This window comes from Anoplopoma fimbria, chromosome 12, assembly GCF_027596085.1.
Source record: "Anoplopoma fimbria isolate UVic2021 breed Golden Eagle Sablefish chromosome 12, Afim_UVic_2022, whole genome shotgun sequence".
Lineage (NCBI taxonomy): Eukaryota > Metazoa > Chordata > Actinopteri > Perciformes > Anoplopomatidae > Anoplopoma > Anoplopoma fimbria.
The window spans coordinates 11,818,719-11,831,136 of NC_072460.1; the positions used below are offsets into that span (position 1 = coordinate 11,818,719).

The 12,418-nt window shown below is 41.0% G+C and overlaps 1 protein-coding gene across 1 annotated transcript; it reads left to right on the forward strand.

Moving 5' to 3' along the window:
* Positions 1 to 12,391, forward strand: sort1b (sortilin 1b). The gene is made up of 20 exons (XM_054608565.1): positions 1 to 583; positions 2,127 to 2,186; positions 2,408 to 2,481; positions 2,571 to 2,667; positions 2,780 to 2,941; positions 3,321 to 3,394; positions 4,352 to 4,401; positions 4,703 to 4,830; positions 5,451 to 5,595; positions 5,826 to 5,981; positions 7,146 to 7,252; positions 7,413 to 7,515; positions 7,610 to 7,781; positions 7,931 to 8,121; positions 8,239 to 8,428; positions 9,068 to 9,184; positions 9,910 to 10,018; positions 10,152 to 10,264; positions 10,418 to 10,547; positions 11,557 to 12,391. The coding sequence occupies exons 1-20, from the start codon at positions 314 to 316 to the stop codon at positions 11,569 to 11,571; spliced, it is 2,463 nt and encodes an 820-aa protein (XP_054464540.1). The 5' UTR covers positions 1 to 313; the 3' UTR covers positions 11,572 to 12,391.
* Positions 12,392 to 12,418: the final 27 nt, after the last annotated feature.

Genomic DNA, 12,418 nt, shown 5'->3' on the forward strand with positions numbered 1-12,418 from the left:
AGGAGTTGCAGTGCGAATGATTGGTGTCAAATACTCCGGTTGATTTTTTTTGCCAAATTGCGATTTATTTGTGTTTTTATATTTTTTCCGCTGCTGCGCGGGGAAATAGTCGGAGCTTTAAGGGTGCTCCGTGTTTTCAAAGCCCGGAATAATCGCTGTCAGTAGGACTACTGTTTTGTTGATGTCATCCGCGGCAGAGCAGTAGCGACCTTCAATTTGTAGGCAAGACCAGCATAAACAAAGACTGGGTTTTTTTGGGGTGTTTTTTCCGTCTTTGTTTTGCTTTGTTTTGCTGGAGACAACAGAAACGAGGATGGGACTCTTGCTGCGCTCCATACTGCTATTATCTCTTACCACTTTCGCAGCCTGTATAGATTTTCAGCAGGGATCCAAACCCTTCGCACAGTCGTTTCTGAGGCGTTCAAACATTGAAGAGAAAGCTGCAAACATCATAAAGAGATCTCTGCCCGCATGGCTGTCTGCATCACCAAAGCACGAGATAAAACGGAGGAGCGCAGAGCAGGGCGACACCTGCAAAGCTCTTCAAGGATACGACACCAAGTTAGCAGACAACACCCACAGTGTAAGTTACCAACTGAGGTCCGGTTACTGTTCACACGCCTGACAATTAAATGAGCCTCGATAAGGTGATGCGCAGGTGCCAACCAGGTGCACTTATGGGCCTCATCAGCTATTCTGGCTGCTGATGGGCTGTTTTCCATTTAACTATAAGCAATGAAGAGATAACAGATAGATACAGCACACATTGCACTCTAGATTTCATTTTCTATTTAAGGCTAAAACGAAAACAGATAATTAAATCATCAGCATGACCTGCCGAGTTCAAGTCTTTACACCTTAAACAGCTATTAAAGATACCACCTTGGATTTCTGTTGGCTGACAGTTTTGCCCAACCATGTTTATTTTTCTTTAATATTTGGTGCAGTGAAATACAGTGTAGTGAAACAGTAACAACGCCTATTATTTTTCCTCATGCTTTAAGTCCTACGTAGGCTCCACTCAGCTTTCCAGCCCCACCAGACTGGTTTACCTCTCAAATGCTCCAGTAATGTCCATGACCTATATATCTCATTCTTCTCAAGGATGCAGCTGTATTCTGTATTTGAGGATGCCACTTTTCTGTGCCTCACTGAGAGTGAATCTGTTTACAGGGAAATTGGCCCATTGGGATCCATGTGACTGGCTGTGTGGTAGTTATTTTGTAATAAGCCTAATTAAAAGCTGTGTTTGTGTGGTAGTGAAAGCAGTTAGCCTTGGCAAGCAGTAACTCTGTTAGGACACAAAGAGAGCTCAGTGTTGTGTTTGGATAGGACTGAGGGATAAATTTGGTCTCAACAGATGTGTAATGGATTTCACTTTTAAAGCAAAGGAAGTAAAAGCCAGGAAGTAGCATCCAAATGAATGCGGTTAGTAACATATTTATCTAACTATGCAGTGCAGAGTTCTGTGCCGCTTATTTACCTAGCTCTTCACTGCCATGTGATCAACTTTGCATTGCAGTCTTTGTATGCTCGGCCCCGGTAATCTAAAGTCGACAGAATTCCTGGAGGCTCAGCTTCGTCATTCCCCGTGAGGTTTCTGTTGCAGGTCCCATCGGTACTGGAGCTGCTTACAGCATGAGCTACTGAAAGAGACCTGCCTTAAACAGTTTGTGAATGTTCGCATGGCTGGAGAATAAATGGCCCATGAATTGGTTTCAGGGAATCAAGACGTTTAGAGAAAGTGTTTTTTGTCAGAGCCACGCTGCTTAATTTACTTGATTTGCACCAAACTAATGTCAGAGAAAAGTCTGATCCCAGTTTTTTTGGTTGTGTTCAGTAGCTTTATTCAGAAACCGTGTACCTGCTGAGTGGTGCTTCATTTTTTACACTTTGTGATCACACGGTGCCAGTCAAAGCAATAATCTGGAATCAGTCTGGAGGCAAAATTCACAAATAGGTTTTGACTCCAGTTTATAATTGTGTCAGTTCATCCCTTCTTGCCAGCTATACTCAAAGTCCTCACTTCATTTAGTGTCATTCACACAGCTATTTAGCAGTACTGCTCAGCTGATGCTGTACATTTTTAAGATGTTTATTTTAATTGTGTTTACATCTTTTCTCAGTATACCTTCAATGACCTGAGTGGGTCGGTGTCGCTGGCCTGGGTTGGAGACGGCACAGGGGTGAGTGTCATATTCTCTGCTAATTGCACCTAACATGTCTCTAAAACTGGGCTGTTCCTATGTGACACAAACTTGGCTGGATCAGTCAGTGAACTGTATGTCTGCGTGCAAAGAACCTGGTTGATTACACAACAAGTTCCCTCACATCAGGGTCTCATCATGCACATTAATAAATGATCCATGCTCCACTTTCCTGAAGCTGAACCTCCTTTTCTCGGCAGGTCATCCTGGCTTTGACGACTTTTCAGGTGCCCTTCTTCATGATAAGGCTCGGGCAGTCTAAACTCTATCGAAGGTAAATTTCACAATCTCACCTGTTGAAAAAAAACAACATAGTTTGTATGTGTTTTGTATCTAATTTGAATGGAACCATTTGTCTGCTAGTGAGAACTATGGGAAGTCATTCGAGGATGTGACCAATCTCATCAACAACACCTTCATCAGATCAGAGTTTGGCATTGCTATTGGGAACTCTGGGAAAGTAAGTCACGTCCTCATCAAGGGATGTAAATGTGTGTCTTCTGTGAAGAACCTATAAGGTCTTATCATCACGTATGGTTTCATCAGTCTGAATTTTGGGCTCTGGCTTACAGGTGATCCTGACGGGAGAAGTGTCCGGAGGTTACGTGTCTCGGCTCTTCGTCTCCAATGACTTTGGAAAGAGTTTCACCCCCCGGGACCTGACCTTCACCCCCCAGTCGCAGATCACATACAACCCTGATAATTCCAATGTGCTGCTGGCCCTCAGCAACAGCGTGAGTAGTGAATGTCAAAGAGCTGTATTTTTTAAAGAAAGTAACCAGTGTGGATCAAAGTTAGTCAATGTGAATTTGAAAGCTCAGATTAGTAATTAGTAATAATACATTTTTCATTCATTTAAGAGGGCAACCAACCTTTTTCATGACAGGTTGTAAAACCCTTAAGCAAACGCCATCATCTCACTCCCTCATAGCAAGAAGACCCATGTTGGTAACTCATTTGTTTGCACAGGGAACATTTATTAACATGGCTAAGTCTTTTATGGGCAGCTCTAGTTTACCAAGTTATGTGTGAGCTGTGTGAACCCTGTAGAGCAGTGTTGTTAGTTGAACCAGGAGTCCATCATTTAACAAATCTTTTTTTTTCTGTCCTCAGTATGAACTGTGGCTGTCTGAAGATGTTGGCACCAACTGGAAAAAGATCCACGACATGGTGTGTCTTGTGAAATGGTAAGAGGCATCACAAACTTATGATATTAGCATCTTTGTCAGGTGCTCGATAAACAAACAGTGGTGTAATTCGATATCCTCATGTGACTGTGTCTCAGGGAAATCTTTCTAGACAGTGAGTTAAGAGAGGTGTGGAAGATCAGCATTCTTATTGGTTTGACATGTAGCAAAGATTTCAAAACATGCCATTGTATCGTCCTTTTCTTTCCCTACAACAAGCTAATTATGTAAGATAGTTGAACATGTAAAACCATGTTTTACTCCTTCACAGTTATGTTAACTTGCTCTCCCTCAGTGAGATTTGTTATAACCTCAAACATGCTCATAATATTTCTCCCAAGCCTTTTATTGCTGTTCCACCTTTGCAAAATAGCCAGTACAACTGCATTGCAGTGCAATCAGTGACTGTTTGACTAGCTCTGGTGTGGCCAAGACCTCACCGCATTCTTGTTGTTTTTAGAGGAACTTCCTGGTATATATTGCTTAATAACCTTGAGTTCTCTGGATATCTGTTCACACTTGAGGCTCCGTTTTCAAGGTCTGAGAGAACTGTATTTACAAAACAGTCTTCATTACTATCCCAAAGACGTTGATCTGAACAATCTCCTGGAAAATGGGTCATTCTCTACTGGGCAGGTGCTTTCTGAAGTGAAAGCACAACACTCAAAAGACAGTCAATATTTAGGCAGGGCATGGTGTATGCTGGTTCATTTAATAAGCCATGTCATGTTATGCTTACTTTCACATTGAAGCAAAACTTATTATGGGAATAGATGGAGAATACATAAAGAATCCAATTTGAGAGCGGATTGAGTTGAAAGCTCACCGAGAGTTGTTACAGCCTTATCAACAAAGCAGACTGTATCTATATTTTGCTTACATATCCTTGAGTCTGTGGACTCAAATGTGTGTGTCTGCTTATCTGACATTTTTTGGTACTTTCGTCTCTGATTCTAGGGGAAGGAAAAACACCATCTTCTTTACAGCCAATCACAACGGATCCTGCAGTAAGTAGCCTTTAGGCAAAATCTGAAATGCAACTTTTGTGCGCATGTACTGAGCAGAAGCACATGAAACATTTTCAACATTCTCAGGACAGTTTTTAAAAATAAGCGTCTAGATGTTTTTATTGAAACCTTGTGTTTAACATTGATGAACTGGATTAGGATTGGATTATGAATAAAAATTGCTTTCAAGATTTTCATAATCCTCTTAAATACTGTATGTAACTATTAGATACACTTAGCTACTAAATATGCATAATTTGGTTGCACTTTCATCTCTAAATTGTCTTGTGTTTTTGATTAGGTGATCGGGGAATGCTGGAACTGAAGAGGACAACGGACTACGGTAAAAACATCAAGACTGTCGCCAGTAAGATCTACTCCTTCGGCCAGGGTGGACGCTTCCTGTTTGCCTCTGTTATGACAGGCAAGGTCAGTCTACAGTTGGTCAAAATCACCCGAAAATACAGAAACATGATCAGGCATCCAGAGGGCAAAATATTGTTTGTGTTTAGACATTTATGTTTGTAAGAAAAAGCTTCAGTCTACTCAATATCAAATGTTTGCTTTTCCTCTAGATCGTTTTTATAACGGGGCATTTGAAATCAAGCGTTAGGAAAATATTTTTGTCATATTGGTATATTTGGAATAGGCATTCTTCCTGTCTTGATGCTGGTTTAAAAGAGAAGTCATTTGGTTAAATCACCCATGAGTAAATATTAGGTATTTTAAAGGAGAATCAGTGTGCTCCTTTAATTATCACAACAGATAGGGAAATGTTCATAGAAAACAACAACTGACCACATTAACTTCTATGGTCTGAGTCAGATGAATAGTTTGCTAAACTTGCTCTCCATGGCGAGCTCATGTGGATATTGTTACACTCAAAATACACAGCTCTCATGACTCGTATTGTGTGCTTATTTTCTGCATGACCCTGATTCCTTATAGCATGAGGTAATTACTCTCCAAACTGCTAATTTTCTCATTATTTCTACTTTCTTTTTTGTCCTGCTCCCTGTTTTTTTTCTTTCCTGCCACTTTCTCTGCAGGGCACTCTGAGGATGATCCATGTGTCAGTGGACCAGGGTGAGACCTGGAACATGGCACAGCTGCCCCCTGTTGGCCACGAGCAGTTCTACTCCATCCTGGCAGCAAACGATGAAATGGTCTTCATGCATGTGGACGAGCCAGGAGGTCAGTCCACAGAAATCCCATCTGTTTAAAAATATATTTAAGAGCAGGCGACAGTGTATTTGCCTGTTTTGAGAGTGTAATGTAAAAAAAGTTAATCATATGTACTTAAGGACTTGCACCATATTAACTCCAATATTTCCTTATTTTAAATGACTAGCTGACACACCCTGCATTTGACTTTTCTCTGCAGTATGTGTGAAATAATTAGTTTTTCTTTTCTACATTCACAGATACAGGATTTGGGACCATTTATGTATCAGACGACCGGGGCACTGTGTACTCCAAGTCATTGGAGCGCCACCTTTACACCACCACGGGGGGCGATACCGACTTCACTAACGTCACCTCCCTGCGAGGAGTTTTCATCACCAGTGTCCTAGCAGAAGGTAGCTCTATTCATGCACCTTTGCTTTGATAAAGGAAAAGCAACATATGCCTGTACTCAAATTCCCCTCAGAAAAACATACACATATGACTTCTCCATTACATGCCAGAGGGAGGGCGTTAAGTAAATATTTAATTAGATGTTCAGTGTTAGATGTGCTGTCTGTCTGACGCGGCTGGCTGACAGAAATACCACGTCCCCAGTTAACTTATGACTCCATCATGCCTGGTGCTCACTGTTTTTTCTGGTGAACAATCTCCTCTGTTTTTCTCCTTTATAAATACAATTTTACTGTCGCACACACAACAACAAAACTACTTAAAGTAGGATTTGTTGTTGGCAGTGGCTGTATGATAGGAGAGGTTTAAAGAAGCAAAATTTAATCTGGATAACTTTTAAATTTATGAGCAAAATCCGGTCAAACCATCTCAAATCTGGAACGTGGACAGATGTGAACGCCCGGTTCTGGTTTTTAACTCGTTTTCTTGCATCCACTCCTCTACACGACCAGTCAGTAGTAACATGATTATTGCAAGGGTCTACTCTTGCTTATTTGTAATTTTGGGGCCTGTATGCTGGATTATAGTATCTAGCAGTGAAGTGGCAGGTTGCAACCAGTTGAAATGTATCCCGTGTGCCCCTAAAAGGGGTCTCCAACTAGTCGCTTGCGAGTTACCAGTTGTTCACTACCTGTTTCTGGAATATGTACATATACATGTGAATTTCCAGCTGGTAGCACTAGAGTAACAGACCAGAGAAGGTAAAAGAGCTGAAAACAAAGCTTAAAATGCTGTTTACCAAACTGACTAAGTCAAAGTACCAACACATGCTTCATGTAGGGGGGAACATCCTAACGATTCATGTCTACTGCGGTGGCTGACATTTTTTAAAGGACCATAAAAGTAAGACAGAATTTATCTGACTGAATTTTTTCAGATTCTTTTCTTTTTTTACTCCTATTGCCGTTGACAACGCGTTGCTATAAGTGCAAAATAGAGGCTTATCCTTATTCACATAAATGGCCAAACTTACCATTTAATATAATATTCCATTTCCTCCAATAGATCCTCCTAGGTGCTACACATTAGCCCTATTTGCACACTTTGTTTTTGGATAAGGGTACCAGCTAAATTCTTAATATGATGTCCTTGTCTTCTTGTTCCAGATAACTCTGTGCAGTCTGTGGTGTCCTTTGATCAGGGAGGAGAATGGGTTCCCCTGCGGAAACCTGCCAACACCAAGTGTGATGCTACAGCCAAAGACCCAGACAAGGTAAAGAGAGGGAAAAATAAATTAGATAGAAAGTCGATCAGTTTTGATTGAAACTGTGTGCTTCGATGAATTATTTATATTTCATGTAATTTTTTCGACTTTCACAGCGTTTGTACTATAAACAGTCAGCTTCAAATGCTTCTTGTGTTTGCGTCTACAGTGCAGTCTCCACATCCACGCCGCCTACAGCACTGCTATGAGGCTGAACATCCCCATGCTGCCTCTGAGTGAACCAAACGCTGTGGGTCTCATCTTAGCTCATGGTAATTCTTCAGGTTTTTTTAGATGAAGTCGAGGTTATTTACTAGGATAAACTAGAGATTTTTGCCATATCACCATTTCTGTGTATCTCATCAGGGAGTGTTGGTGATTCGATCTCAGTGATGAAGCCTGATGTTTATGTGTCTGATGATGGGGGGTACACCTGGATTAAGGCCCTGGTTGGGCCCCATCACTATGCTATTCTGGACTCTGGTGGGCTGCTGGTTGCCGTGGAGCAAAGCCCCACTCAACCTATCAACACGATCAAGTGAGTTACAGTTCTTTATGTGAGTTACATATATTCTGGTTTTAATTTAAATTGCAAGCTATACAACTTCCCAGTCATATGTTATCGCTTTTCTTTTAACGTTTATTTGGGTCATGCTAATGTCTGCACATTCTTTGATGTCCGGACAGATTTTCTACTGATGAAGGACAGTGCTGGCGTGTTTACAACTTCACCAAAGACCCCATCTACTTTACTGGACTGGCATCAGAGCCGGGAGCTCGCTCCATGAATGTCAGTGTCTGGGGTTACAGAGACTCCCTCCTCAGCCAGTACTGGATCTCCACCACTATTGACTTCAGGGAGCTTCTCACCAGAGACTGTGAGTGACATGAGAATATGTTTGATACAGTAAACTGACTTTAGGACACTTTGTCAGTTGTCAGTTGTTTGTTTTGAGGTTATATGTAAACAGAGTCCAAAATGTTGATGAATATAGGTGGCGACACCGATTATGTGCAGTGGTTGGCCCACTCAGATGACATCAGTGACCCCAAGGATGGTTGCATGCTGGGCTACAAGGAGAAGTTCCTGCGTCTCAGGAAGGACTCTGTTTGCTGGAACGGACGAGACTACCAGGTCAACACCGAGCCAACCCTGTGTCAGTGCACCCTGGATGACTTCCTGTGGTAAGACTTGAGCTGTGTCCAAAATCCACACTACATACCAATTCTGTACAGTTTATTCCACATACCAATTGGTATAGTATATTATTTTTGCAGTTAGTTTACCAAGGAAATCAACATACTTAATAATAACAGGAAGTAATGCAATCAGTAGCGCAATGCCAGATGTCCATCACACTGCGGTTTTGAAATGTTGCTGCCAGTTAAACTTCAAAAATAGGAAGAAAATGTCATTCTTAATTTAATTATTCTTTGAAACTGTTTGACCACCCTACACAATTTATTATTATTTTTCTGTCATGAGCAGCTCCTCCATTGCCTCTTTACATTGTATTGATCCATTTAGCATGCATTCTGTCTAGTATGCGTCACTCTTAACTTAACATCCTGTTATGCTGAGATAGAAGTGTTGCTAACGGGCTGTGTAAGATAACTTCCTTCTCTGACACTGACAGAATACAGAATCAATGTAATTTGAAACATCAAATACAGTAACTTGAGGAATAGTTCACATTAAACATGCCTAACTGGTATTTAATGTTTTGATTAGCAGTGTAAAAGTATCCTGGAGTAAAAATCTAGTGTGGCTCAGGATATTAATTCCCTCTGCTCACCATCCTGCCATCTTCCCACTCTCTGCAGTGACTTTGGATATTACCGTCAGGAGAACAGCTCGGAGTGTGTAGAGCAGCCAGACCTGAAAGGCAAAGTGCTGGAGTTCTGTCTGCAAGGCAAAGAGGAGCTACTGCAGACCAGTGGGTCAGTAAATGTGTTGACTCTCTTTAATCATCAATGCCACATGATTTGCTTCAACTTGTCTGTTATTGTCTAATCTGCTCAATAATTGTCTTTATTTATTGTGTAGTGTATTGCTAGGAGTGTTATCAAAGCAGTGGTATCAATAAAAGGTTCCCTCGGCATTAATATGGCATTGAAGACTTTTGATATCTATATTTTCAATATAAAAATAATATTAATATCAAAACAGCAACTGTGTGAATCTTATATTGTACAAGCCAGCACCACTGCCATATTTCACAGTGACAGAGTATTGCTCTCAGTGATGAGGAACTAATTGTCATGCAGAGATTCGTTAGAGGAAGCAGATGACGGTGAGAGTTGTGAGTCTCATGTTTTCAGAGAGGAAGAATGAATGCTGACTGTAAAAGGACGTTTTGGGAAAATGTGTCTACTTCACTGCACAAAGACTGACTAATAGAAAATGAATAATTGTTACACAGGAGGATATGATAATCCAGTTAAACCAGTATGTGCAGTAGGTAGGGTAGGCTGTTGCATGAATACAGATTAATTGAAATGTGTATAATTGTGATAATAGAATAAATTAACAATAAATGTAATAAAAATGAACTCTTTTAGACTGATTTTTTATTTGAAAGAGCCAAAACTCTAAAAATCAATCAGTTTCGGTTGCAAACCTCCAACTTACTATCATCCACTCTTGATATGTCTTTGGTCCACAGCTATAGAAAAATCCCTGGAGATAAATGTGAGGGAGGAAAGATGCCCGAGCGTAAAGAGATCGACCTCAGCAAGAGGTGTGTGAGCGACCTGGTGGCCCCTGAACTCCTGGTCAGTACCGCTGCCTACTTCTGGAAAATCTCATGAATATAGATTAATTCATGTTGTATGTTTGCTTACAGTATGTTCCTGCACTACCACTTTTACCCACTGTTGTTGTCTGCTGTTATTGTTACTTTTACAGATAGACACTCGCTCCTCCAAGTCTGTAGCCATTGTGGTAACAGTCATCATCATCATGCTGCTGAGCATTGCAGCAGGAGTCGTCTTCGTCAAGAAATATGTCTGTGGTGGCAGGTCAGTGTATCTTTCCACACATATGTATAGTTCTGTCCAGGATGGCAAGGTGTATCTTTGTAATTTAGTCAGCACTTTTCTTTTACTGTCCTCCATTGTGTGTTTTACAGATTATTTGAAGTGACCTGATAATAACTTGGATGTGCCCTACAGGTTCCTGGTTCACAGGTACTCGGTGCTGCAGCAGCATGTCGAGGACAATGCTGTTGATGGGATGGATGACCCGCTGGAGACAAACCACACTCAAAATGGCAAGATAGAGTTTCACGACGACTCAGATGAGGTAAAGTGGATACTGTTTCCTCCATCATACATGGGCTGAGATAGAAACATGGGTACCATGTTTTTTGTTTTTTTTCCCCCTAAGACTGGGCCATTGTTTTGCAGTAGAAGAGGGCTATGTCTGTGTCTTTAAGGCTTACCTCTTGCTTGATGTCATGTAAAAATGCTGAGAATTTAAGTATTTAAAAATAGAAAACAACCAAACCAGACCAAAAATAATCTGCAACACAACTTAATGCTGAAGATAAATAACTTTGATCAATGTTGTCAAGAACAGCAGAGAATAATTGTTACTGTTAAATCAACCCTAACGGTTGTTTTGCTTGAGTTGATGTAGGAAGAAAACCGTTGCATGTCATGAGCCTCGTTTTCCATCTATTAAACATTAAGGGACCCTGGTGATGAAGCCACGATGTCCCACTGTGCACTCCTCCTGTACAGACCCACCACCGGCTGTGCCAGCTGAACTTGTCTTATATAAGTAGTGATGGTGTAGAAGGAAACTGAGCAGCATAATAGTCGGCAATGATGAGGGGATAATAGACGATGTTCGTTCTTGTAACTTGTCTTACTCACTAACCTTTCATTGCCCTCTGGTGAACAAACCCTGTAATGACACCGTTTCTAAATTACCTCAAACTTTTGCATTTCTGAATTGCAATTTTTATTGGCAGCTGATATAAACGCTGATACAAAAATATTAGCCGATACATCGTCCGGGATAATCGGTCAGAATCAAGACTGTTTTGCAGCTTTGCACTCTTTTTTTGTCTTCATACTGCTTGTCACATAATTTTCTTAGGGGTGAAGCCATGCTTTGATACGTTTACATTTTACATTATTTTTTACATTATTGCTACAAAGCCACTACATCCTCATTAAGTCACCTACAACCAGGCTACCTGAGTAATAACCGAGTTATGTGCATGTGTAAATTTACCCTTAATGATTTCTTGTTTGCTCACCTGTGTTGGTTCTGGCTTCAATGCTATTTTCTTGTCTTCACACAGGACCTGCTGGAATAGCAGGCACAACCTGTCATGCAACCGAGCAACAGGTTTCCAGTTCACCCCGTGGCCGGGCCACTGCTTCAGTCACTTTTTTGTCTCCAGCTACTTCTTCCTTTCACCTTCTAGTATGACCTTTGGCCTCAGCTACTGGACGAGAAGTCTGCGTCACTCTGCTGTCATCTATGAAGTATAATGAATGTACGGAGGCTTCCTGGGACTAATGCCACAGTGGAGGAGGAAGGAGGGGTTGTAGTGTTGTGCTTCAGTTATTGATTCTGTTTGAGTCTCCGAGTTATTTATTTTAAGGAACAAAGAATTTGTGCAGTAATTTGAACTGCTGTCAGAGACAGAGTAATGGGTTTTGAAGCAAAGCTAGTTGTATAAATCCGCCACCATTGCATTACGGGTCCTGCCTCTCCCATCACCTGGGAGCGCTCCTGGAAATACTTCTCACTTCTGTCGGAGATCTGTGTCCTTTCTCTCATGCACTTGTACATATTACTGTTATTCTTTGCCATTTTTGACATGGTATGAAATTGGTAGGTGTAAAAAAAAAAAAAAAAAAGGTTGCTGTTGGTTTTTAACTCTCCCAAAACCATTTGAGTCTTAATCCCTACTTTTAACAAAGTAGTTGTCTGTCATGAAGTATATCCCGTACGGCCCAGAGTATGTAAATGTGAGGTTTTACGCTTCCTCGTCTATGGGCACTGATTTGTAAAATTCCCTGTTGTAGTCTGTATTTGGAATACAAGCCAACGTATTTTTACTCCATGGCATTTAGGACCATGGTTGAAGTAATAAGACATACGTGGAAATGTCCCTTTGCATTAGGTTTGATAGCAATAACAATGTTTAGATTCAG

Coding starts and splice junctions, on each gene's coding strand:
- sort1b (XM_054608565.1), top strand. CDS start 314: ATGGGACTCTTGCTGCGCTCCATACTGCTATTATCTCTTACCACTTTC. Junction 2,482..2,570: donor CAGTCTAAACTCTATCGAAG/GTAAATTTCACA, acceptor TTTGTCTGCTAG/TGAGAACTATGGGAAGTCAT. Junction 7,782..7,930: donor CAACCTATCAACACGATCAA/GTGAGTTACAGT, acceptor ATGTCCGGACAG/ATTTTCTACTGATGAAGGAC.